This window comes from Xenopus laevis, chromosome 2S (assembly GCF_017654675.1).
Source record: "Xenopus laevis strain J_2021 chromosome 2S, Xenopus_laevis_v10.1, whole genome shotgun sequence".
Lineage (NCBI taxonomy): Eukaryota > Metazoa > Chordata > Amphibia > Anura > Pipidae > Xenopus > Xenopus laevis.
Genome location: NC_054374.1, coordinates 105,593,930 through 105,618,301, shown reverse-complemented (window position 1 = coordinate 105,618,301; position 24,372 = coordinate 105,593,930). Strand labels below are relative to the sequence as shown.

At 39.9% G+C, this 24,372-nt stretch overlaps 1 protein-coding gene across 2 annotated transcripts in view; it reads left to right on the top strand.

Annotated features, from left to right (window-relative positions):
• The first annotated feature begins 13,402 nt into the window (after positions 1-13,402).
• Positions 13,403-24,372, top strand: part of LOC108709728 (cytoplasmic FMR1-interacting protein 1) — a 54,179-nt gene continuing 43,209 nt past the window's right edge. Inside the window, exons 1-3 of one of the 2 annotated variants that reach the window (XM_018249813.2) lie at positions 13,403-13,766; positions 21,908-22,034; positions 23,495-23,584. In XM_018249813.2, the coding sequence (XP_018105302.1) occupies positions 21,918-22,034; positions 23,495-23,584 (207 nt within the window). In that variant the 5' untranslated portion in view covers positions 13,403-13,766; positions 21,908-21,917. The remainder of the gene's footprint in view (positions 13,767-21,907; positions 22,035-23,494; positions 23,585-24,372) is intronic. The other variant, XM_018249811.2, reaches the window with a different exon arrangement.

The following is a 24,372-nucleotide window of genomic DNA, read 5'->3' as shown; positions in this document are numbered from 1 at the left end:
TATACCTACAAAACTCCCTTCTCATTTGCCTTAGGTTATCTTTATAGGATAAACACATTTGAGAGAATTAATTTGTGGTGTCCATATATGCAGATCTTGCAACTCTCTTATATGAAGAGGATCTTACCCTGTAGGGATTGAACTCTTATTTGCTTTCTCAGCACACTCCCACTGTTTTTCACTGGAGAACCTACAAGGGACATTGTTATATTGAAATGTCATGTTGTTGCATTTCTGTGAGGGCTACTCACCCTGGTAGTCTACTGGGCCGGCCTCGCTGGTCTTCCTCTTCTCTGCCTCTGCTTGATTCAATGGCGCTGGCGTGATGAAAGGCGGCTGTTACAGACGGAAGCAAGAGCCGAGAACAGGGTGCTTAGCATTGGTTCTGAATTTAGGGTGCCGACCGTGACAATTGCATGCTTGTTTTCTCTTCTGTTTTTCAGATATCAGGATCTTAAAGCAAAATTGGACTAATGTTTATTTTGCATTTTCATAACTGCCTTTATGTTTAATATAATATAGTGGTATTGAAAGATACCAGACGAGGAGTGTGCTGTGCCAGTAGTTTATGTTAAAATGTATACATTTAATGCTGATATGCTTACCCATTATAACGCTGCCACCTAGTGACCAAAGCTATAAGGTAGGCTCTGTATTTCCCTGTTTGTAAAACCCTCCTCCTATTCCCTTCCTCATGTGTGATGATGTCAGTTCCTCCCATCATCTTCTTGTGTTCCTGCCTTCCATGAGTGAGGAACTACTCAGAGCTACTCTGAGGTTAGGAAAATGAATATTATTTTTGACCTGCAGCACTTTTACATCCATTGCTACATTTGTCCATCCACCCCAAACAAAGCAGATTGTGGATTCCAAGCAGAGCCGGGCCACAGCGACCAGGCGTCCTAGGCAATCTGGCCAGCCCCGGCTGATTGCGACATGTGCAAGTTGACGCCAAGGAGGTAGGAGAGTGAGGGGACCAGCGGGCCGCCGGCAGGATGGCATATAAATTGCTTCGGATTTCCGAAGTTACCTCACGAGAAAACTTCAGAAATCGAAGCGTTACGTATGCCATCCTGCCGGCAATTCCAATTCTTGCGGGCAGGAAGACATTTCGGGGAAATTAGTCACTGGCAGAAGCGAAGATTTGTCGCTGGGCAACTAATCTCCCCCTCTGCCACCACCCTAAGGGCAGAGACACATGGTGAGATTCGGGGAGATTAGCGCCCAGCGACAAATCTCTTCTTCGGGGTGACTTATCTCCCCAAACTGCCTTCCCGCAGGCTAGAATGTAAATCGCCTGCCGGATGGCACTTTGAATGCTTAATTTTCCTAACTTGCCTCACGAGGAAACTTCGGGTGACTTCGGAAAGCCAAATCGATCCAAGTGCCATCTGGCAGGCGATTTACATTCTAGCTGGCGAGAAGGCAGTTTAGGGAGATTATTAGCCCAAAGAATAAGTGAAAAGGTAGGCTGCCTGGAAGTTGCTTTGCTACTTTTGCCTTTTTTTTGTGCTTCTACATTTGTTTGCATAGTATCTAATTAAAATGTAGACCATTCTGAAATGTAAACTGCTCTTTCAAATTGTGTCAGAAGGGTTGAGCCAATCCTGCTGGGTTGTACCACACTATGAGGTGATTTATCAATGTGCTTTTAAAGACTTTTATGTATGAAATTTATTAGGCACAAAAAATTAATAGAAATAAAATGTAAAACTTTAGCATATAAAAGCTGCAGAGCTCATGTAGAAGTTGATGGGCATTGTCTATGGTAAATTTAAAAGGGAAGTTTTGCAAAAATGAAAATAATATAAGCTTCATCATACTGAAATAAGAAACTTTCTAAATACAATTAATTAAATATTCTGCATCGTTTCTGAAATAATAAAGTTTATGTCCACTGTCCCTCTTTCAGCATCTGTTTCTCTTCATTCTGTTTTAACGCAGGAGTTGGGTGTCACATATTCATTGACAGTTAGATCCGGGGCTTCCTTTCCTACCAGATGTATTACAACAGACTTAAATAAATGATTCCAGTACAAACAAAATAACTGCCTTTTGCACAAATTCTGCATGTATAGAGACATGATGTATGTTGATTTTAATAGAGTGCGCTCTAATACATTCTTTTGAGGAGTGGCGATCATTCCGTACCATCTTTTAGCCAATCTCCATGTGGTTATCTTTATGTTTTTCAAAATAAACAAAAATCTTATTTGTTCCAGCACAAAGAAAGTAGTTAACAGGCTTTATTTTCGATACAGAGAAAAAAATCCAATTGGAGGTAAGCCAGCTGATTTCAGGAAGAGTTTCTTTTTGCAGGCAGATTCTCCAGATGCTAGGCCCCTTTTCAGCAGAGGTTCCCTGCTCCAGGGCCCACCTGAAGCCACTTCAAAATTTCCTTCTATCAAAGTTCAATACAAAAGAAGGTAAAACTGCCAAAGGGGTTAGAGTTTAGGGAGAAAAACAGTAGGTGTTCCTCTATTTCCCGACCAGCCAGTAGTTGTCACTACAGACACACGTTTCAAATGATGGGAGCACACCAACACACAATTTACAAGCAAGACAGATGGGGGAGAAGTTTAAAAAAAACTTTTGGCTATCGCACTGGAATTAGAAGCTGTTTGGCAGGCCCTATTGGCTTTCAAAAACTATTTAAAAAAATGCAATGTTTTAATTCAGTGTTACCACAGCTTACTACATAAACCGCCAGGGAGGCACAAGAAGGAAAGATCTTATTCTGAGGGCCCGAAAATATTTTTCCTGGGTGGTGGCAAACCTCTCCGGGCTATCAGCCATTCATATAGGAGGCATAGAGAACTAATGGACCGACTTTTGGAGCAGAGAAAATTTTTTACAAGATGAATGGGGTCTTCATCTGAAGGTGTTTCACCAGGTCTGCAGGCTCTGTGGGATACCTGAAAACCCGAGATCTTATGGCCTCAAAATTCATTACCAAAGTTCCAAAGTTTTTCGTCTGGTCATTTGGCCAAGGAGAATTGGCATCAGATGCTCTGACGCAAACTTTCTCACTAGCTTATGCTTTCCCTCCTTTTTCTCTGGTTCCAAAAGTGATAGAGACTCAGATTGCAAAGGTGTACACTGATACTAATTGCTCCAGCCTGAGCGCAGAAAACATGGTTCTTAGACCTGTTGGAATTGGCAGTGGTTACCCCTGTGGTCGGTACCAAATCACAAGGGCCGGTTCTTTACACAGATCCATTTTCATTCCAGTTACATGGTTGGAAACTGAAAGGGACATCCTATCCCCTTTAGGGGTATCTGCAGCAGTAGTGTATACTCTTTTGCTTAGTAGGAAATGCATTACAAATAAAATATATCAAAGGATATGGTCTACTTTCAGAAGATGGTGTTCTAAGCAGAATATTCGCCTGGAAAGTGCATCAGTCCTTAACATTTTGGACTAAATCTAGCCCCAAATACATTGAAGGTGCAAATTGCTGCTTTGGGTGCCTTTAAATGTGAGCCATTTGCAGAAATCTTTTTAATTAAAAGATCTTAGGCCAATGATTTAGATGCCTTTCTCCCAAATGGAATTAGGATTTGTCCTAAAAGCTCTTTCAAGTCCACCCTTGGCCTCTCTCACTCACTTATCAGTTAACAGCAGTTGCCTCTGTACATCATATTGGGGAACTGCAAGCTCTTTCCTGTAAGAAGCCTCATTTGCAGATTCTTTCTAGAGAAAGAATTTTGAGGCCTGATCCTTCATTTGTCCCAAATGTGAAAACATTCTTTCATAAAAACTTTGTTTTCATTTTTTTTCTCAGAGTTAAAGGTTCAAAGGGAGAAGGAGCAACATTCCTTTGATGTGAAAAGGTGGCCTTCTCGTATATCTAGCTAGACTTAAGCAATTCTGTGTCACAGACTCAGTTTTTATTACCCACTATGGGGAAAGGAAAGGTAAGGCAGCCTCAAAAGCTATCCTATTACGGTGGTTTAAGGAAGCAATAACCATGGCATACCAGTTGGAGAACAAACAGGTACCTGAAGGCATTAAAGGGCATGTAAAGGCAAAAAAAACCCAACTTTTTACTTTCTTTAATGAAAAATAAACCAATTTTTACTTTCTTTAATGAAAAATAAACCTATCTCCAATATACTTTAATAAAAAAAAATGTGTACAGTTTTTATAAGAAACCTGACTGTATGCAGTGGAATTCTCCCTTCATTTACTGCTGTGCATAGGAATTGTCAGATGGTCCCTAACTGCTGAGCAGGGAAACAATCATACTTATGAACAGCAGCGGGAGCCCTAACCTTACTTCCCAGCCATGCAGAACTCAAGCAGCTTTGTTTATGACGATCCCTAAGCAGCCCAGACCACATTCAGCATGTGCACAGTCTTAGTCTTGCAAAGATGTTTAACAAAGTTACAAGATGGTGACCCCCTGTAGCCAGCTTTGAAAGCATAAATTATTTGTTTGATTAGGCTTGTGGTGCAGTAAGTTCATGTTTATATTTAGTATACAAAATACAGCATTTCTAGCCTTATTCTATTTTAGACTTTACATGCCCTTTAAAGCTCACTCCACCAGGGGGCAGTGGCATCTTGGGCAGAGATTGCAGGGGTCTCTTTGAACCAAATTTGTCGTACGGCTTGTGGCCAAGTTATCCTACATTTGTCAAGCACTACACGCTGGATATGGCGGTACCCCAGGAGACCGTTTTTTGCTCTACCTGTGCTTAAAACCTAATAATTACTTGTTTGGAAGACTTACAAGTATACATATTTATAAAGTGCTGTAAAAAGCAGCTCACAAATACATTTTCTGGCACTGCTTTCTAAACACCAAGCACTGTGTAAAGTACATTTTATTTGTATAGCTAATAAGAGTAAAATATCAAAATAATTTACTATAAAATTGAAACCATGTGTGTTTTGGTTGCTGGGACCCTAGCCTTTTTAGTTACAGATTGAAAAAGGCATAATATAAATGCTGTTTTTTTAAAAATGGGGCAGTGGGCTTGTGTGTTGTTATTTAAAAATAAAATTGAAGTTGTGACTTCCGGGAGGCGGGCCTAGGAGACGGCCGCATTTTAGCGAGCTCCGGCGCAGAATCAGCCTCCGTGATCGCTATAACGGGGTACATACCTCATACGAGCCCCGCATATCCTCCCATGAGCTGACCATACGCTGCACTGTTTATTCGGCGGCGAATCGCCATTAGATCCCCGGAAGCCACAGGCGCATTGACTGGCTGAGGCGAAGGCGGATAGCGCCGCCATCTTGCGGACACACTACAGTGATACGCACTCAAGGAGAGGAGAAAGCGCACTGGTCCTACGCAACACAGCACAATCCGGGTGAGACCCAGCCATACTTGTATAGCTTATTTGTGAAGCTTCAGCTTAATCCTGGAACGAGCCTTTCTCACGACCTACCAGTGAGGCAGCCATTTGCTGACATTATAAGACTTATAGTAATTCTCTCTCCTTCAGTAAGTGCCCACAGTGTTGGAACCTTACCAGTCCGTTTGGTTACTGCAGTACAGATCTCCATCTTAACAATAGCTGCCTCTCAACAAAACAGCCAATTGAGACATAGCTCCACTTACAGCTAAAGTACTTATCACTTGATAGAAGTGCTGCTGGCCATTTCTATCAGCATGCACATTTCGGATTTAAATTAACTATGTGACATTTTATGGTTTCACACTGGGTCCTTGAATAAGATATCATCGGAGTACGTCCACCTTCTCCCTATTCTTCCGCATTTGGCCACATACGATTCAGTCAATATGCACAAATATCTGTCCAGTAATTCTCCTTCCAAACAGGGAGATCAATCATCGAAAAATTCAAGTAAAGATCACCCCAGGGAGAAAAAATATGACAAGCGTAAAACGATGAAGAAAACACCGGAGTCTCCTTGCTTTGATTCAGGTGAATGGCATGATCCAGCATTGGACAATTCTTCGCAATCTGCTGTGGATTTACAGCGCACTACGACATCGGTGACACCTACACCTGCATTGTCGGCAGCAGATCTCACGGCCATTTTAGGGCCTTTACTGGATCAAAAACTGGCTTCACTGGATGTAAAATTGAATGAAGTGCTGGAACAGGTATCCACACAAACATATCGAATGCAAGAAGCTGAGCAACGCATCTCAAACACAGAAGAGGAGTTAGAACAAGCCAAAAAACAGCTAGAGCGTCAGGAACGTGAAATTCTGATTCTCTCTGAGAAGGTGGATGATTTGGAGAATAGAAGCCGGCGTAATAACTTAAGGCTGATCGGTATACCCGAAACAATCAAAGGTAACCAGCTGGAGCGATTTCTAACTGTACAATTGCCGGAAGCTCTGAGACTTGAGGGAACAGCTCCTATTGTAATTGAACGGTTTCATCGAATTGGCCAGAAACTGCAGCAAAGGAGAACCGCCCCAGACCAGTGATAATCAGGTTTCTAAATTATACTGATAAAATGAAGATCCTAGGGGCATACCGAAAGCAGGAGAACTTTATTTGTCATCAGATGAAAATTCTCATCTTTCAAGATTTCTCTGCATTGGTAGCATCAAGGCGTAGGGCGTTCGCCCCTGTGTGCAAAATGCTGCATAATTCAGGCCGTAAATTCTCCATGCTATACCCTGCAAAATTGAGGGTCCTGGCCGACAATGGGCCAATGTTTTTCGAAAAACCAGAGGATGTGGCAACTCATTTTGACTTTCAGTGAAGGGACTTGGTCTTCCCTCAGTTGGGTAATCTGGTACTTATTATTCTCTCTTATTTTCCATGAATGTATAATTGTGCAATAACTACAGTGCTGGTAGTTGTAAGTAGAGGGCTAATAGTTAATGAAACAGTCTCCTCATTAGCCAGGAGACCCAGTGTGATAGTTCTGTTTCTATGACTAAGTTAAGATTCTTTTTCATTGTTGGGTTTTTACTCCTTTTGTCGTCTGTTTTAAAAGTTCACAGTTTTAAAGTTTGGAAGAGGCACAGAGATAAGACAGAGTGGTACAGTTCACCCCAACCCCTTACCATATCCCTTTTTTACGGGCTCCGCAGCTCAGAGGGACAGCGGGACCCGTTAGCAATAGTAGCAATGTACCTGAGGTGGTATTCCAAATCTACCCGACCTCCCTAATGGCTACCCATCGAAAAATACTTAACCCTGCGGATACACAAACTCAGACCCTTGACACTACCCTTAAGGTTCTTTCTTGGAACGTAAAAGGTCTAAACACCCCTTTGAAACGTAAAAAAATCCTCCAATACTTGAAACCACTCCGGGCGCATATTGTGTGCCTTCAAGAAACTCATTGGAATTCCGCACAGTCCTCTGCCCTTAAAGATACTTGGATTGCGGAATGTATAACTGCCTCATATAAGAATAAAATTGAAGTTGTTCTGTAAAAAAAAATAGAAAAATCACTCACTGCAGATTTTATTAGCCTGCTCTGTTGTACGGTATTATGATAGCTAGCAAAGTCATACAAGGCCTATATGAGCATGCTGCCTGTTGAATACATCTATACAGCAACCTGTAGGTCATGTGACTGCTATAGGACAATGATTTTAATACCTCCAGTGAAGAAGGAGATAATAAAAACCCTATAATAGCAAGTCCATTACTATCCATGGGACATCCTTAGGCACCTAAGACATATGATAAAATGTATTCAAGCATATTGGGCATTAACATGTTAACTTGACACTTACACAAGTTGGATATTTTACGTTCCCATTTCTCTTACCACCAACTTCCTGTTATGGAAATATACACACCAGAAATAGTTTCCCCCTGTTGTCTAAGGCCCACACGTCTTCAGTTTCATTTCATTACAAATATAGTGACTGATAAATATTCCCCTTACTATTAAAACAGCTATTATTTTATTATATATTTTGTTATTGTTGCCTCTGTAAGTATATTTTATAATAATTCAGTGGTTTTAAAAATGTAAAAAATATAGCATGTCTGATTTTTTTTATAACTGCAAAACTTTTATACACGGTATACAGTGGAGTCTCTTGCGTTGTCTCTAATGGCTGGAATGGAGCAAAGTTAGGAAGAACCAGGATATAACCTATTATCAGCTTGTCCCAGAACACAGAATTGGTATACATGTATAAAACACAGATTGAAGGGGAATGGTCAGTGCTAGAGAGATGCTCCCATATTGGGTTGGATTTTTAATAATTTATTTTCTTCTCAAACATATAAATGTTTAACATATAAAGTACTTTCTCTGCTGACTTATTTCAAGGGGTGGAAAATGGGCTCCGCATTAGGGAATGTCTGACCGATTAAGGACAAAGAAATTCACAAGAGCATCTTCAGACTAAAAAATGCCAGTTCTGGTGCTAACAGGGGTTTCCCATTCTCACGAAAGAGAAAAGGCAGGGCAGTATCCCTTCCAGCTGAAATATGGCAGTGGATAATACACACCTGTTGTCTCATCAGCCTTAGGCACTGCAAACCACTGGATCATTTGCCTCTAAAGCAACATGAAGTCTGTTGGAGATCACAGCACAAGGGTGTATTTATTAACATTAGAAACAAATATCACCAGTGATGTTACCAATAGTAGCCAATTAAATCTTTGTTTTTGTTTTCTGACTTGTAAGTGACTGTTCAAATCTAACAAATTTTCTAATTCTGGGCAGTTGCATTCTGTGGCTACTAAAGCAAATAGTTCTGTCTTGCATAAAAAATGGAATTAACTCATGGGAGGAAAACATAATTATGCCTCTTTATAGGTCCCTGGTAAGGCCTCATCTGGAGTTTGCAGTGCAGTTTTGGACTCCAGTCCTTAAGAGGGATATGAATGAGCTGGAGAGAGTGCAGAGACATGCAACTAAATTGGTTAGAGGGATGGAAGACAAATTATGAGGGTAGCCTCTGGAAAAAAGGTACTTGCGAGGGGACATGATTACACTTTACAAGTACATTAGAGGACATTATAGACAAATAGCAGGGGACCTTTTTAACCATAAAGTGGATCACCGTACCAGAGGCCACCCCTTTAGACTAGAAGAAAAGAACTTTCATTTGAAGCAACGTAGGTGGTTCTTCACAGTCAGGACAGTGAGGTTGTGGAATGCACTGCCGGGTGATGTTGTGATGGCTGATTCAGTTAAAACCTTTAAGAATGGCTTGGATGATTTTTTTGGACAGACATAAAGGCTATTGTGATACTAAGCTCACATGACTGGGGCAGCTGGGAAACTGACAATATGTCTAGCCCCATGTCAGATTTCAAAACTGAATATAAAAAAATCTGTTTGCTCTTTTGAGAAATGGATTGCTGCTGGAGCAGCACTATTAACTGATGTGTTATGGAAAAAGCATGTTTTCTCGTGACAGTATCCCTTTAAATTGTAGTGGCACTAAACTGTAAAACAGCCAATTTTAGTTGCATGCCTTAAACAGAAAAACATCCACACACTGGTCTGATTTTTCCCAATTTTGGACATGGCCCAGATACTGAATAGTCATTGCTTGTATTCAGAATTAATCAGTGGGCTGCTCTTTACTTTTCAGAAAATGGTAAGCTGAATTGACAATTTCCTTTAGAAAAACTAATATTATTACATTGTAAACTGCACATTTTATACAGACCGTGTACTATTTGGCAACAATACATTGCTATGTGTTAACTTCCTCTTGCTATTTTTGAGCTTTAAGCTTATTTTGCCTTATTTGTCCCTAATATCTGATTGGAGATTATTGCTGGTGAAACAATCTTATTGGCTTTGTTGAAAGAACATTTACTATTCGTTTCAATCAATGGAAAATACTTTTTCTAAATATAACCAATTAAATTTCTGTACCGTTTCTGCACTAATCAAGATGTAGCCCCCTCTCACTAACCTGTCTCTACATACAGCACTGAGTCAGTTATCTTGAATTTTTCCTATAATGGGCTTTCACTCCAAATAAAACAGACAAGGTAGTATTGTAAAAATAATTTTTCTGAATTCCTCTTGATAAAGGCTTTATGCTGAAACAACAGGATAATAAATTTTGCTGGCCAGTGTATCTGCTTCCTTGTATTCTTGCTTGCCTGCATTGCAGTTGGATGGTATGTATTCAAATATTACTTTTTCTGTAAAGACAACATTTTTGTCCACTGTGGTCAGGGCCCCCCATTAAAAAATATTGGTGGCTAGGACCCCACATGGGGAAAAAATGGTGGCCAGGGCCCCCCCACATTATAAGAAAATTGGTGGCCAGGGCCCCCTTTAAATGTCCATGTAAAAGAACTTGCCCCCCCCAGAAGTTTAAAACAATTTGGTGCCCAGGGCCCCACCACACAACAGGGACCAAAAAGTGTTACCTTTAGGGGGGCCCTGCCATGTTACACTTACTTCATTAGCATAACCCACCTAATGTAAGTGAGCTGCCAACTACAGAAGGGAGGAGGGAAGCACAGGTGGCTGAATCTTCTTCCAGTGACAGCATTTTCTTCCCTTATTGGTCACAGAATTTCAAGTCCTGGTAAAGCTGCATGGTGATTGGATGAGCTGGAGGAGAAGTTCAAACCTCAGCTATCCAATCCCTGAGCAGCTCAACCGGGACTTAAACTCAGTGACCAATAAGGGGAAGTAATGGACAGAAGATACCTCCCCTTGTGCTCCCGCCCTGCCTTCCCAAAGTCAGAAGCTCTCAGAAAGCAGGGGGGCCCGGCTAATCAAGACAGTGTGGTGTGGCTGGGCCCCCCTTACCCTCGGGCCCCCCTACAACTCTCCCCCCTGTCCCCCCCTGATGGCTGCCCTGCTCCCAGTGGGCGCCCAAGTACTGAATTAAACCAATGTAAGGAGCCTGATCTAGATATGAGCACTACTAGAGGGGAACAGCAGGTTATTTGTGTTATATAACTTTTTATTCAGAAGCTCTCCAGTATGCTGTTTCAGCAATCTGGTTGCTAGGGTCCAAATTTTCCTAGAACCGTGTGGTATTTTGAAAAAGAGACTGGGATATGAATAGGAGAGTGACTGAATAGAAAGGTGATTATTAAAAAGTAGCAATAACAAGTTTGTAGAGCATTTGTTTTTTAGTTGTTTTTTTAGGAGTAAGAATAAAAAGGTATATCATTAAAAAACTAAAATAAATAATGAAGACCAATTGAAAAGTTGCCTAGAATTAACCATTCTATAACATACTAAAAGTTAATTTAAAGGTGAACCATTCTTTTAAGACTTTTTGTGCATTAAAGGAGACATACAGCATAAGTACCCCCTCCCAATCTTGTATGCACTATTGAATAATATATGGTGCTAGTTTTACTCTGGGATAAAGATTAATATTATCTTTAAAAAAGGCCCCTTTATTGGAATTCCCCATAGATCTTCTTCAATCACTGTTCCTGTTTCAAATGAGGGTGAGTGTGTCCTAATGGTCTCTGCCAGAAACACAGTAGCAAATGGATAGCCAATCCCAGCCCTGCAGTCACACAAGCTATCAGGTCAGCACACAGTACAGTGTGCTGCTGGCTTTCCTACACAGCCTGGGAAAGGAGGCAGGAGGCAAGATTAGTAGTCTTTAAGATTATAATGCACTGGCACATTCATCTTTTTTACACAATATGTCTACTTTAAGCTCCAAATAAATTGCCTTACCTTTTTAAACAAAACAGACATTGTTTGTCTATATACTGTAATATATTGAAACTGGCCATCTAGGTTAAATGCATCCCTGGTCTGGCAATTCCTACTCTCAACTTTCATCTGATTCATTAAAAGTTATATTACTTCATTAAACATTAACCCCAGATTAAGAGTAGTTCACCTTTATATTAACTTTTAGTATCTTAAAGATTTTTCTTATTCTTAAATAGCCCTTCAATTTGCCTTAATCATTAATCATTTTTTAAATCTTTGCAGCCTTTTTTTGCCCTTTTTAGCTTTCAGGTGTGGGGGTCATTGACTTTGCACGGCTACAATGTTATTTATACTTTTAACATCTGCAGTGTATTGAAGCTGGTCATCTGAGTCAATGCATCCCTGGTCTGGCCAGTCCTACTCTCAACTTTAATATGATTCATTAAAAATGATATTACTTCATTAACTCTAGATTATCTATAGTAGCTAGCAAGTGGTTTTTATCCCAAATGTCAACTGTATTGATGTGCGATCCCAACAATATATCTTTGTACTATTGGTATCAGTGGGTTTGTCCGTTGGACATGTTCCAGTATTCCATTAGCTGGAGCAGTATGTGGCCAGTGCTTCTCTTCCTGCTCCTCTAAATGGTTGGGCTGCTAGCCAACAACTAAAGGGTGGAAAGGTAGCTGTTTGTTGTAGGTATGCACTTATGTGGGCTGCGGGTCAGTCACATCAGAGGCATATCAGTCACTTTATTGCTACCACAAGCCTAAATGACTGACCCTCACACTTTACGTCCCTGGATATGACGTTTTCCCGCATTTTAAGTCTCTTTTTTACAGTCCCACCATTCTTAATGCAATTCCCTCATTTTACGTTTTGTTTTCCTGGATTTTACATAGTTTTTTTTAGCTCTGTCCCATGCTAACCGCTATATTTTTGGATAAAAAACCCCTTACTTAGTGATTTATGGCTCCTGAAACTTTCCCTCACATGCGCATACCTCCCAACATTTTGGAAGTAAAAAGAGGGACAAAAAATCTGACCACGCCCCTTTCTGTGGCCACACCTCATAATTACCATGTTCATTTACAAAATTTGGCAGGTTAAGAAAGTTTGAAAATATTTCTCCTTATCTAAACTGTTTTTTTTGTGCCTCAAAATTGTTACAACGTATCTTATTTGTACTGGCAGTTCTGTGCTCTCTGCTAAAAGCCAATTAAGTTAGAAACTTTGTTTCTGTTTCTGGCTGTTCAGTGCAGAGAAAATAGGGACTTTCCAGTACAAATGAGGGACTGCGGGTTGAGCTGTCAAAAGAGGGACTGTCCCTCTGAAAAAGGGACAGTTGGGAGGTAGTCACGTTTATATCCAGCAGATGAGTGAAGCAGGAAGAGAAAGCCTGGCTACAGCAGCAGCAGTGAGAGGAAATGTGACTCTCCAGGAGAAAGTGGTGAGCCCTAGTGGAGAAGGAAGGCCGTGGAAATGTGACCCTACAGGCAAAAGTGGCAAGCTGTTAAGCAGGGAAGGAGAAAGCTGTGCGTGTGGAGCAGGAGGGGGATTGTATGCATTGCTGGAGCAGAAGGGGAGCACAGCACTACATGTGTTTTAGATCAAATGATGACTTCTGACCTTATTTCCTTTGTATACTTCACACATAAGGCTCATTAACACATTTCCCTGATTTTAAGTTTCCCCTGAAATATGTAAAATGGGGGTTGTACTGTAAGTGCGCCGCCCACAGCTGCCACGTTTTCCCTGATTTCATAGTAAAATCCTAGGCTACAAGAGACGACGCGGGTTTATGTGTGACTTGGCAGGTCCTAGTGTGTGCGACTTCCGTACAAACTGACCAGTGAACACTGGTGCCATCCCTCCGGCTGCATGCACTGCTCTCTGGGAGAGATGAGGGCGCACTCAGCTACACAGAGCTGAAGGAGGGGCCGCCTGCCCTGGGGTTTAGGAGGAGGAGCCGGAGCAGTGCTCCTGCCCACAGTTTGTCCTGGGAGGAAGGGTGTTTCCTTATGTAACTTGTTCCGTAGTGGCTGATTGTTTGGGAAGTTGTGCCGCAGTTCCAGTCGGGGAGATACTTGCGCACCCCTTCTCTTGGTGTCACCCGCTGCCCTTCATGTAAGCAGAGAAGCAGCAGGGAGCGCCGTGGGAAGAATCCATTACCTGAAACCGGGGCCGCATAGGGTAAGACACCTCGGAAGCACTTCTGCAATCACTGCTCCTTCCACCACTCCCTAACTAGCTTCCCCTCTACCCGCAGTCTATCCGTCTCTTTCCTTGCTACTATTGCTCCTTTGCTCGTGACAAACGCAGAAAGGCTAAACTGCTGCTCTTCAGCTGTTGCACTACAACTCCCAGAATCCTTGAGGGCTGGGGAGCTAGTGAGCTTGCTTCTGAGCAGCTGCTGTTCCTGTAAGCATTTCATGTATAACTGCTTCTGAAATATTATATACTAGTGAGAAAGGGCCACTTAAGAAAAGTGCAGTTGTCACAGTCTGGACGAGGATTTGGAGGGGGGAGGCGACCCCCTCCTTAGAGAAGCATTATTTACATGACTGGATATGCAGCTAGACATGGCTGGCTTCCATTATCTATGTTTTGCCAGTGGTAGGCTCATTTTATTACAGTGCCAGTAGTTTCCTCTCTCCAGTTTGAGGCCTTTTCTACTGTCCCTTGTAACACAGCTAGAGAAGTGACACCCACAGCTGCAGGGAGGGAGCTACTTCCTTCTTTTTTTTATGGCAAGTTTTCTTTCGAGAGTATTACAATGCAAACAACAACCCCTATAAAGCAGAGACTGGCATTAGTTACACTGCAAATGTTGGGGAACTACATGTTAGATCAATGCTCTTATACTCCAATTAGGCTATGGTTTACGGGGAGATCACCCCCTGCAGCCTCTTGACAGGCGATTATTGTGAGAAAATGTGGTGTTGAGTGTTTCCAACAATAAGTACCTGTCAAGCAAGCATACTGGTGCTTTCAGGTGACTACAGAAGCCAATGGTTTTTTAATGTTTTGCCTCCTGCCCACTACAAAATGCTCTGAGGACAAAAAGTTCAAAATCTCCCCATGTGCCTTTGCCCATAAACCACAGCATGTTATTGGGGATGATTGGCTGACTGGCCTAGGTACAAAGAAGAAGGACAGGCACTAGCAGAGACCAGTCTTCAAGGCAGGCTTGTCACAACATAAAGTAGTTTATTGTAGAATTCAAGGATACAACCTCACCGCCTTACATGTTTCATATCTCTCAGATACTTAATCTGGCCAAATTGGGCTGATCATAATGTAGGAATATGGGGGATGCCTTAGTCGAAGGCTAATGTCCCCTTTCTTGTGGATTTTTCATACCTGCCCAATTATACATCTTCCTATATTTCAACCAGATAGCAAGCAGGCAGTCCCAAGTGCCACATACATGGAATAAGTTTCCAACTTGACCCAATCCGGTTGACATTTGCTCCAGGTTGCAAAACAAGCCGATCTTTTTTTAATCTTTGCAGTCTTCTTCTCTTTTTAGCTTTCAAATGGGAGTCATTGACTTTGCAAGGCTACAATGTTATTTATACTTTTAATTACATTAAATGGGTTGTTCACCTTTACGTTAACTTTTTGTATGATTTAGAGAGTGATATTCTGAGGCAATTTGCAAATAGTTTTAATTATTTATGGGTGTTCAGTTGTTTAGCTTTTTATTCAGCATCTCTCATGTTTGCAATTTCTGCAATGTGGTTGCTAGGGTCCACTTTACCCTAGCAACCATGCATGTATTTGAAAAAGAGCTGGAATGTATGTATAGGAGAGACCCTGAATAGAAAGACGAGTAATAAAAAGTAGCAATAACAATACATTTGTAGCCTTCCATAGAATTTGTTTTTAGATGGGGTCAGTGACTCCCCATTTGAAAGCTGGAAAGCATCAGAAGCAGGTACATTTTAAGATGTTGTAACGTGTTAGCCATTGAAAAAATGCAGAAAATGTAAAGTGTGATGATACCTTTTATTGGCTAACTGAATAAGTAAAAATTGCAAGCTTTTGGAGCACCCAGGCCCCTTCGTCAGGTATTTTGCTTGACAAAGGGGCCTGGGTGCTCTGAAAGCTTACAATTTTTACTTAGTTAGCCAATAAAGATGTCCTCAAATTTGAATGTGATATTTATCACACCTCAGTCTAATTCGACTATTCTCCACCTAAAACCTGCCAAGTTCATGTAGAAGTCAATGGCAGAGCTCCCTTGAACTATTTGAAGATCGTAGTGATGAGCCAAATTTTTGCTAAGTTTTTCTTCTAAAATGATGCCCCATAGAAATTGATTCACATTACTCTAAAATTCGACCTTTGATAAATAACCCCCGTCATGTTTATTTAAAAGTAAACTTATGCTAGGCTCCTAACTCCTCCTCCACTGTATTTGTATACCTACTCAAGTATATGAATGTGCATGTGCCAAATATAGCTGTTATTTGTTTGTGGTACTAGGTTTATGTAGTTTGCACTGAAAACTTTGCACTGATTATTTTACTTATAACAATAATCCAGTTTAATATGCCAGAGTCTTGTTCCTTTCTAAATTAATATTATAACAGTTGCACCTTTCTATTTATCTATACCTTTTTAAACAATAGAGTCTTTCTGGTTATTTCTGGGGTCCCCAGTGAGTCGGCAGCCAAAAAACCGTTTCATCTCTCCCTGAGGAAAGATGATTTTTATGTATTTAAAAAAAACTCTAAAATATGACACACAATACCTTTATAGACAAGGGGTTACACAGACAAGTAATATATTATATTAGGCTGACAGTGGGTATATGCATACTGTTTATTTAAAGAGTTAATAACTTAAGACTGTGTTGTGAAGAATAACAACATGTTCACACAGGTTTTCACACTAGTGCTCGACTCTTCACAAGGATGTCTCATCAAGACAAACCATGAAGGGTGTTTGCAAACTGATGCTTTTATGCAAAATAGTTTGAACCGGTGCAATCTTTGCAGTGATAATCTATTGTAGGTGCCTAAACATTTGTTTTCAAATAGTGCATCACAAATAATGTTTTTTTTAATTTATCTAATTTAAGTGCATTATTTAAAAAAATTAATTCTTCTGCTCCTATTCTTCTCTATAGCAGCTCAATAACTCAAGCCCCCAACTTATTTAAAATGTAATAGGCAGCAGCAGCAGATGCTTTAGCCCCATGTGAGCATCCTTCACATTCTTTACAAAAACTTTGTAGCAGCATCTGTCACAATTTGGTACATTAGCTGATAAGATTTTTGTTACATTCGTTTCTGCTGAGCAAATTATTAATTTGTATTAAATGTAACCATTCTAGAAGACTGGTGTCCTGACTTGGATAGCAGTGTTTAGGAAACATAAGGGGGTGGGGTGGAGGGAATAAAAATAATTATTTTTTAAAACTTGAAATTGTGGTGGAAAAAGACCTTTATTTTTGCACTACAGTAAAAAAAAAAAAAAAAAAAAGTGCGATAATCGTGATGCTTTTATTTGCTAAGTGTATACAATTATTTTTGCCTGTCCCTGAGAAAAGGTCACATGTTACTGAATCTGGGAACACTGTATAAACCACTTTTTGCTGTTTTATGAAAGAATCACAGCATTTTGTTTATTTACTGGGTGGTTCACCTTTGAGTTAAAGGGATTCTGTCTTGATTTTTACGGTGTCGTTTTTATTTATAAATTATACTGTTTACACTGCAAATAATCCACTCTACCATGTAAAATTTCATTCCTGAACCAGCAAGTGTATTTTTTTAAAATTTATAATATTGGTGTGTAGGTAGCTATCTCGGGTCATTTTACCTGGTCATGTGATTTCAGAAAGAGCCAGCACTTTAGGATGGAACTGCTTTCTGGCAGGCTGTTGTTTCTCCAACTCAATGTAACTGAATGTGTCTCAGTGGGACTTGGCTTTTTACATGGTGATTTGGGCCCTAGCAACTGTAAACTGTAGAAAATAACACAAAAACCACAAATAAAAAAATGAAAACTCAGTGCAAATTGTCTCCGAATATTACTCTTTACATCATACTAAAAGTTAACTCAAAGGTGAACAACCCCTTTAACACATTTTAGTGCTTCCTTTACAGTTGTAATATATCAGTACATTATTTATATAAACTGTGTAGTGTGTTAGGTACCAGGCATGCTCCATTACATGGCATCACAATGCTAACAGCTTTTTGTGCTAAACACGATTGCTAGCTTTCTGCCAAAAAAGCAATAGCTACCCTGCACCTCAAACTGTTCCCAAGATACATGTATTTCTTGTGTGGAATAACCAGTTGTAGCATGTCTAAAAATTTTTTTATGTGCCCTAAATCTGTGCTAGGAATGAGCCCTTATCCTCATCACTCACAACTAAGTTAAGGATATTCAGGGGATTGTCCAGAGAGATAGTCTACTGGATATTAGTGTTATTTTGATACTATGTGTGGTTGGGCACTCATCTATAGTAATAAGTCAAATCAACTGGACTTGCTAGTTAGGGCCGGGGGGGGGGAACGGAGCAGGAAGAGGGAACTATGGAGGGTAGGGGTTTTTTTTATTGGCAAGAGGGTTTAGTTCTCCTCCTTTAAACAGTGTTTTGGGCACCATGGCATGTAGTCGGCACTAATTTCTTTTTCTCTGTGAGAGCAAATATAATCTTTTGTGTTCTGTTTATGTAGAAAGGTGGATGGGTCTGATTTATGGTTGCCACCTTTTCAATTCTGTGAATCTGGGCATGGGTGGGCCAGTGATATCGGGCGTGGAACTGATGACGTAGAGATTAGCTATTGGCTGATTGCCATGCCATTAATTTCAATGTCCTGTCCGGATTTCCCAGGCAGTTTTTACCCGTACAGCCCTTCCAAAAACTGGGCTGTCCGGGTGAAAACTGGACATGTGGCAACCCTTGTCTGATTATTGATTATATACTAAATATGTTATCACAAAATTTTATCTGAGCATACCAATTTATTGTGTGCTTTGTCCTCAAAATCTGTTTATGCAAGAATAGCAAAAAAATAATTAAGAAAATGAGACTTTCAAATAAAATCAACTTTACTGTGAAGAATCCTTTTAAACGTGTTTTTTTAGCACGTAGCCACAGACTACAGTTCATGGAGCTGTAATGATGGCTTGCAGAACTGTGACGGAGGATTACAGACAGTGGCGTAACTACCAGGGGAGCAGGGGGTGCGATTGGACCAGGGCCTGCACCCCCCCAGGCCCCCCGGCAATTCACACGGAGGGTTGTGGGGGGTCCCGGCTGCACAGCCCGCACCTGGGCCCGCCCCTACCTAGTTACGTTACTGATTATAGACCTGCTTCCTAGTACAATGTCAAAAATAAATTCTGTGGTCTCACACATCCTAATGGGAGGAGGAACCTGACTTTGCACTTATATGGGAGAACAAAAAGATACTTCTCTAAAACTTTTTTTTTATTTTTTTTATCATTTTCAAAGATAGAACTAGTGTTATAGAAACTGTGTTGCATATATAGACAGAAGATGCTGTAGGATCTTGCACATCTCATTATATTTTTGTAATTTCTGCCATTAGCCTTTCAATTAAAAAATAAAGCAGGCTGCGAAATGAGGAAGACTGATAAGCCTGTTGTCCATGAGTCCATGTGCAGGACCATTTGCTGACCATTCTAAGCAACTACGGCACCATTGGATCCAATCACATAGTCTTGTTCGTGACTGGCTCATATGTTAAAAACTGAAAAATGGGGTAGCAGTTCCCATCCACCATGATTGTTTCATGTCTGATGATTCAGTAGTTAAAGGATAAGTAAATCTTTAAAACAAGTGAATGTAAAATTGGTGAGAGTGCTATTCTAAGCACTTTTGTAATTTACATGCATTATTTATTTTATTATGCCAAGATATTAAAGGGATACTGTCCGTTAATAGTGCTGCTCCAGCATAATTCTGCATTAAAATCTGTTTTTCAAAAGAGCAGAACAGATTTTTTTTTTTATATTTAAAGGAGAAGGAAAGGCAACACTTATGCACTACCTCCCTCTGAAGTTCTTATAAAGATGCCCTTAATTGCTTCATTTATAGTTCACCTATGTGAATATAAAAGCAGAAAATAATGCATCATGTTCAGCTCTTCTTCGGTAAAATGCCGCCGCCATCTTGATAAAGGAGTACACGTTTTCTTTTCTTCTTCCTCTGTATTGTGCATGCGTGAAAAAAAAACTCCTCCTGGCCCCCGGAGCGCTTCATAAATGACATTGTGCTCAGTACTAGCAGTCAGACCGCTCCAGATTTGCATGCACTGAATTTGCATGCACGTTATCATAGAAAGAAGGAAAGCTGTACCTCTGAAACATGCGCAATAGGATATCATTTGGCCCAGCGTGACTCAAGGCTGCCTCGGGCAGCAGGGAGGAAGCTGGCTGAAAAATCAGTGATGTCACTGTAGTCCTAGGCTGCATTCTCATCAGAACACCCTTTTCTACTACTAGACACCAGGGACACAGCATTAACTCCGTTCTGTAAGTGATTCGTCTAACAGACTTGTAATACAGCTTCACTTATGTTTTAGCTTTCGTTCTCCTTTAAAGCAACAGTAACACCACAAATTTTTAAGTATACATATAGCATACATTTTCACAATGCATCAAACCATGTAAAATAATGTAAGTTAGAAGAAATAGTTTTTATTTTAATACCTTTTGGGTCAAAAATGTCTGTATTACCTGGAAAACTGTGCTCAGTCCTCCCCCTTTGCAACTTCCTCTCCAAGACTTTCCATTATCTGATTGTAGAGCCACCAGCTCTTTTTGCTTAAAGGGATACTGTCATGGGAAAAAATGTTTTTTTCAAAACGCATCAGTTAATAGTGCTGCTCCAGCAGAATTCAGCACTGAAATCCGTTTCTCAAAAGAGCAAACAGATGTGTGTTGCCTCTGATATGGGAGTGCCACCTGCTGGTCAGTTCCTGACCAGACTGACCACCAAGTATTCAAAGGAAGTTGTGAGGAGAAAAAAAGCGGAATTGCCCTGATGTTCTTCTGCTTCGAACAGATTTGAGAATTTATATTCTATCTAATGTATGTGGAAGTATTCAGTTCTTTACCACACTGCTTAGGTGCTTGTCTGTATATCGAAACCAACCTGTGCTGCAGTGAGCAGCCTCATTTTGTTTTTACCACAGTTGAAACCAATACTCTGTTTTCCACAAGTGTTTTCTTTTAAGATCTGTTTTTAAATGTTGCTAATAGTGATTTTTTTAGGGACTTCATGGTAAACAAGGCTGGTATTTGCAAGTTTAGGAATGTGTCAAAAAAACTGTCTTCTATTTAAAAAAGGACCCGGAGGGGTCCGAAACGTTGCCCCTTTGTGATGTATACTTTGGGCTTCAAATAAATCACTGTTTGGACACAATTGCAACTAACAGGTGTGCATCCGAATTTCTTTTGTCATTTACCCATTGACCCTTATGCGAGGGAAGGGTCTTCCGGATAAGCACCCTACACTTACAACAAGTGTGTTGGGATCAGGTTGAGCTCTCCATGTTCGTACATTCTATTTAAAAAAAGTGAATTTTGATCGAAGCTCGTAGATGTAATTAGCGTGTATAATTTTATATATGTGTGTGTTCCTGTTAAATGCAAAGTGAATCTGCTGTGTATATGAATTTATGGCAGTATCAATATCTCATGTTTCTGGTCGTTAAAAATACCCTTAATCACTTGACTCCTTCTACAACAAGTAATCATTTTTATTTGATTTAAGATACCTTAAGGGCATGAACACACATGCGGTTTTCTGCGAGAAAACATGGTACGGTTTTTCAAAAAGCCGACCTGCCGCGTATATAAGCTAACCTAGTATGCCATTGCCTAAGCTTGAAACCACTTAGTGTAATTACGCAGCGGTTGGCTTTTTTAAAAACCGTGCTGCATTTCTGCATCTTGGTCATCTTGCAGTTCAAAAACAAGACTACAGTCATAACAAGGCATTCTCCCATGTTCCATGTACTAAAAATAGTATTATGCATTCAAAAGGCAAGGAAATGATTAAAGTTACAAGGTCACCTTATTTCTACTGGAGCATCAAAAATAGCCACATTTTCCATGTATCCATTTATCAACGGTATGCTAAAGTGTAGCTGAAAATAAATGTCTAATTATGGACAGAGGTCCAAGACGGAGATGAAATAAGTCTGTAAGACAGAGCTGTGATTAGGGGAACAAAAAATGCATGTTAATGTGTCACGAAAATGAATGTAATAATAATGTAATTTCAGTTGGTTGAATGAGTATTTTATTGGCTTATATCTTCTTTGTGTCAATTCTCATAGGAACCCAACGATGACCACCCAAGTGACATTGGAGGATGCTTTGTCCAATGTGGATCTGTTGGAGGAGCTGCCTTTACCAGACCAGCAGCCCTGCATTGAGCCTCCTCCTTCTTCAATACTGTTCCAGGTATTTTCTAGCAAGATACTCTTACCTTTCAGTTTTTGTCTAAATTCTGAGGTTATGAGTAATTAGGACTAATTTACCTCCAGGTAAATAACTATTTGTTAGAGATTAAAATACAAAAATAAAGCAAACTCTGGAGTTCTTAACTCCATTTTTTGCATTATTGAAACAGACAAATAGCTACCTAATTTATACATTTAGCACCTTTTGAGCATTTTGTTGATTGATCAGTTTACAGCTCTGTGGTAACATAACAAAACACCAGAAATCATATCCGGTAGATTTCCATGTTCATTTGATCATTTAGTGTCTTGGGTCCGGCAATTTGCGAGAAAATGGGGTGACGAGCATTTTAGAGAAATTCCACAAGGGCAGCCAAAAATGAAGTTAAAAATATAATGTTTATTGTAGATTCATTAAAAAAGGAGCAACATCTCCACTGGCCCTACGCAAAACGGAGTAGAGCCAGTGGAGATATTGTTCCTTTTTCTTTTTTTTTTGCCCGACACCCCCTTTTCTGGCCCCTGTTGCTGGCTTGTCCGCTCCTTTAGCTGAGGGTCTGGTGCACCTGGACCACCTGTTTTATGTGGTGATTGATCAATAAAATCTATATCCTATATTCTTTGCCTCTTCTCTTTTTGGTGGTTTAATGTTAATGGGTCAGGCAATTACCGCTTAAATCTCTATAAAGCAACTGCAACGCATTGGAAGGCCCATTTATCAATGGTCGAATTTCTAAATCATGTGAATGAATTCACATTTTTCATGTGAATATAGTCACAATTCGACTCAGAGGTTATTTAAGAAAAACTTAGAATGTTTAATATTTGATTGGTTCCGACTCAAAAATTCTAATCATATTTAATTCTTATTCTATTCATACAAATCTAATGTCAGGAAGGCTGATAAATCTCACCTTCAAATTTACAATCGAATAGGAGGATTGAAATTGGAATGTGGAAATTTTGACACTCGAAAAATTCGAATTCGTAAATACTATTCGACTCTTGAGTTGCCACTTATTGTCCACCCATGCAACAGGCCTGAAATTGCTATATGTGCCTTAGTAAAGCAGTATTCATTTCTGGCAGTCTGTTTATTTTCATTGTTATGACGACTTGTATACTTACACCTATTGCTATTCTAGAGAAATGGGGGTTTTGTAACTAAGACTTGCATAATTGCATATAAAGCCCAAAACATATTTTTCATAATTCTGTACCATTACGCTGGGTTGCATCACTTGGACTTGAACATAGTGCATACATGGTCGTTTTATGGCATCACTGAAAGGGACATGGCCTTTTAATGCACAGAGTAGATTGGAAGACTAGAACCTTTGTTGCATGTGTGTTGTATTCATGATAAAATGTACAGTATCCCTATGCACTCAAATAAATTGTGCTTGGTATAATTTGGGGGACCAAAATATAATGTCTGCTCTTCTTTCTTCAACTTTTCAGCCTAATTTTAATACTAACTTTGAAGACCGAAATGCATTTGTTACAGGGATTGCTAGATATATTGAACAAGCTACTGTACATTCTGGCATGGTAAGTAATGATTGCACTGTAAATCTCTAGTTCTATTATAATTTTGTGCTGCTTCCAGTTTCACTTTTTTCATCCCTGCTATTTAGAGGCTACCATGAAACTTTAAGCTTGGCAGACTATATTATCTGTGTTCAATATATAAGATATATGGTATATGTTTGCTTACATACAAGCAGTAATTGCACAAAACAGTTATATTTTGCTGATACAGTATCTCCTTTTACATTTCTGCTGCTGACCATAAGATGGCAATGCAGTACCAGGGGATATTTAGGGGCACATTTACTTAGCTCGAGTGAAGGAATAGGATAAAAAATACTTTGAATTTCGAAGTATTTTTTTTGGCTACTTCGACCATCGAATTGGCTACTTCGACTACGACTTTGAATCGAACGATTCGAACTAAAAATCGTTTGACTATTCGAACATTCGATAGTCGAAGTACTGTGTCTTTAAAAAAAACTTTGACCACCTACTTCGCCACCTAAAACCTACCGAGCATCGATGTTAGCCTATGGGGAAGGTCCCCATAGGCTTTCTAGCCAATTTGTGATAGAAGGATATCGTTTGATTGATGGATTAAAATCCTTCGAATCATTCGATTAGAAGGATTTAATCGGTTGATCAAACGATTTTTCCTTTGATCGTAGGAAATGCGGTAAATTTTACTTCGACCCATAGTAAATGTGCCCCTTAGTGTTTACAAGCTTTAACAGTGTTAAATCCTTTATAAAATTTACAACCGTAATATAACTTTTCCATTAAAGCTTTGTTGGCAACTGGTGTCC